This window comes from Pundamilia nyererei, unplaced genomic scaffold (assembly GCF_000239375.1).
Source record: "Pundamilia nyererei isolate P.nyererei 1_Seehausen unplaced genomic scaffold, PunNye1.0 scaffold00149, whole genome shotgun sequence".
In the NCBI taxonomy this organism is placed as follows: domain Eukaryota; kingdom Metazoa; phylum Chordata; class Actinopteri; order Cichliformes; family Cichlidae; genus Pundamilia; species Pundamilia nyererei.
In genome coordinates this window covers 592,144-595,642 of record NW_005187550.1, presented here as the reverse complement: position 1 = coordinate 595,642, position 3,499 = coordinate 592,144, and the positions used below count along the sequence as shown (strand labels likewise).

General features: G+C 36.4%; 1 protein-coding gene across 2 annotated transcripts in view; it reads left to right on the top strand.

The window, feature by feature from the left end:
* The window catches only part of anxa11a (annexin A11a), an 11,737-nt gene extending 10,247 nt beyond the window's left edge, over positions 1-1,490 (top strand). For both annotated transcript variants that reach the window (XM_005744758.2, XM_005744759.2), the window contains exons 13-15: positions 483-541; positions 629-751; positions 843-1,490. In XM_005744758.2, coding sequence (XP_005744815.1) covers positions 483-541; positions 629-751; positions 843-902 — 242 coding nt within the window. In that variant the 3' untranslated portion in view covers positions 903-1,490. The remainder of the gene's footprint in view (positions 1-482; positions 542-628; positions 752-842) is intronic.
* The last annotated feature ends 2,009 nt before the right edge of the window (positions 1,491-3,499 follow it).

The window sequence follows — 3,499 nt, the reverse complement described above, 5'->3', positions numbered from 1 at the left end:
CTAAGCATATATAAGTAGATATTTCTAAGCATAAATGACAATCAACAATACAAAACCTAACATCACCTTTAGGGCTTAGAAGAATTTTTCAGCTTTATTGCTTTATGTCGATGCTCAGGTGGTGGTGGAGTAAATATCATGTGAATATTTAATGTCACTTTTACTATTTCACAGTAGATTCGAGCCTGACGTTGATGGTGTTGTGTTTTCTGTTGGGGTGTTTTTTTTGTTTTTGTTTTATGTTACTTAATTTGTTTCACCTTGCTGTTATTGTTGTGGATACATCAGGAAGTCCGGTTTAATAAGATTTAAATAACATAACACAATAACATTCAGATACTTTTTAAGAAGTTTTTTTTGTTGTTGTTTTGTTTCCATTTCACAGATGTCATTTTGTGGTGTTTTAGAGAAATAAACTGCTTTTGTACAGTTAATAATATATTGTTGTTGTCTTGGTAATGACTTGGTTTTCTCTGTTTTAGTGAAGTGCATTAAAAATACACCTGCATATTTTGCTGAAAGACTCTACAAGGCCATGAAGGTGAGACAGCCTGTTCCCTTTCTATGCGTTACTAAATAGATGGAGCATCATATTCATTTTTTTGTGCGTGTTATTTCTTGTGTGCAGGGAGCTGGGACAAAAGACAAAACTCTGATCCGGATCATGGTCTCCCGTTCCGAGGTTGACATGCTGGACATTCGCCAGGAGTATTTGAAAAATTACGGCAAGTCTCTGTACACTGCGATCTCTGTAAGTATCCACTATGATACAAAAGCACTGTATCCACTAAAATCTGTTTTTAAGAGACCGATGTTTAATTTTCTTGGCCTGTGTTGAACAGGGAGACACATCAGGAGACTACAAGAAACTCCTACTCAAGCTCTGCGGGGGCAGTGACTGAAAAAGGGAGACGTTCTGTCGACTTCTTTACAGATGCTTCTTCAAATATAATCTTTCTGAGTCATCTGTATGCACTATACACACACTGCATACTTGCATGCCATGTCAATGCTTTCAATGCAAAATGTACCTAGCTTTGAAAAGCTCATACATATTGTTGCCTTTCTATGCAAAACATGTTTTATATATTTTTTTTGTTTGTACTATATTGGCCGGATATGACAGTACATGGATTTACAAAATAGATTTCTAAGAGTTTACATTGGATTTTGAAGAGCTATATATATATTTTAAAAGATTTTTTTTTATTGTGCCAATATGATCAGATACTGAACTGTATCTGATGTTTAGCAGCTAGCTCATGTGAGGCATATAATACATAGCAGCTAAGTACCAAAGTAAAAGATGATGCTTGCAATTGTACAATCTCTTCTCTATATTTTTTTTCCTAGTCTTGAGTTTTGTTTCTAAAAGCTATGTTTGCAGTAGTTTTGTCACATAAAGGTCACTATAGTTCATCATTGAGCATGATGTTTCATAATTAAGGTGCCATTTTCAGGGGATTCAGGAAATAAATACTGAGAATGTACACTGGGATTGTTTTTTTTTTTTGTTCATTCAACCATAAAACTGCAACAAACTCGATGAAAAGGCTTTAGGAAACGGGCATACACTCTAGTGTATGTCACATCCATTTATTGGATCACAAGCGCAAGTGGATTCTGGTGAAAAGGCGTTGTGAATATATGAATATGGCAGTAATGCTTTTTTTAATTTTTTAGAAGAAACCAAGTTTAGTTACATTTTTATTTGTGTCACACCACATTACCAACATCTGTTGCCTTAAGCAGACAAACCCTTGCACAATACAGTTGTCTAAAAAAATGTTAATACATAGTGCAGCAGATAACATTACAGAGAAATTGTTCACAGGTTGTTCAAAGCCATTTGAAAAATCCATAAAGATGATAATTTGGCCATTGATGAAGGCAAGAATTTTTTCTAGTTTTTTCTGATAAAGAAAATTAAGCTTACCTTTTTGAATTAAATCACACGTTTGATCACCTAAGTCAACTCTGGAAGTCTGAAATTACTCAGATTGTTTTAAAATGATTTGCGAGCATTGGTCAGTTTCACTAAAAGAATAGAATTTCACTAAACTGCCATTGTCAAGGATACTGATTGACTGGTTACTGTATTTTAGGTCAAAAAGTAAAATGTATTGCCAGCCATTCAAACTTTGCAGTGATGCTTAATAACCAAACCTTTGGCTGTACCACTGTGATGCTGTAAGGGTTTGGTAGTAGACTTGGTTTGTCAGCAGAGGGCAGTGATGTCTTTACTTCTAAAAAAAAAAAATGCAGCAAGCAAAAATCAGTCACATCATGGCACTGAATTAATCATCACGGTCACAGTTTACACATGTACAAACCACCAAACAAGGCTGCTAGTTCTTTCACACTGTATCAGCTAAAAGTCTCACAATCACTGCCATAAAGTAGTGTGAGACTTAAACACTGTATTTTGCTCAATCAATACAGATAACTGTTTTTTTCTTTCCTGAAGGGGCGTAAGGCCAGCATGTGTGGCTGCAGAAGGAGCTCTGTATGCCTTATTAAATCCTGTTGGCTTCACTTAAAATGCTGTTCAACACTGTAAAGACATGGCTATGCGCTTGGCTGGCCATAGTAGTGTATGTGTGTGTGTGTTAAGTGCACTACAATCAATAACTGTGAAGTGAGAAGGGGGGGAGCCTGTGGAATTAATGGCATCCATAAAGCTGCCATGCCCACATTAAACGAGTCTACCATGACTGTGGTGCTGTCAGATGCATGGGGGACCCTTAGGGAAGAGCCATGCTGGAGGAATCGCTTTTGATCACCTCATGTTAAAACTGACTAGAAATGGCAGAGAAGGTTTGAGGGCTTTAGATGGCTGTTTAGATTGCAATGGCTAAAAGTGTAATGAATCCTGAATGCGATTACATCAGTTTTGAAAAGATAATTTAGATGTGATTAGATTAGTTTTTTAAAATAAAGTGTCTCTGGCATGTCTATGCCAATATTGCAGTTTTGATATCATTACAACCATCAGCCTCTCATCTGTTGCAGGCGTGTAGCTGAAGGCTGTGTAATTCACCGTTAATTAAAAACCACGAATTGCCTAATTTACTGTCTGTTATGACTGATCTAATCACTTGGGAATCCTCTCACAGTGTCTGAGGTATTGTGGGGGAAAAGATGAAATTACATTATGAAACATAAAACTCTAAATGACAGCAGCAAGCACATGCCCGTCTAACATTTCACTAAATGAGCATTGTGTATTCACTGCTTTGGGAATGCTATCACTCTCATGCATTCGTGCAGGAAATTAGTGTGAGAAGTAAGTGTCTAATAAACCAATTGCTTTGTTACTCTCAGCTGAGACAGCGAAGCTGATAATAAAAAAAGAAAAGAAAAAATACGCGAAAATGATTTGTTGTCTCCATTTGAGACAATTTGACCGGGATCGGTGATGGATATACTTGTTGACAGTCTTTTCAATAAAAGATAAAGCCATTATCTGCTGTGATCTGAGCTGCCTGACGTATAATTT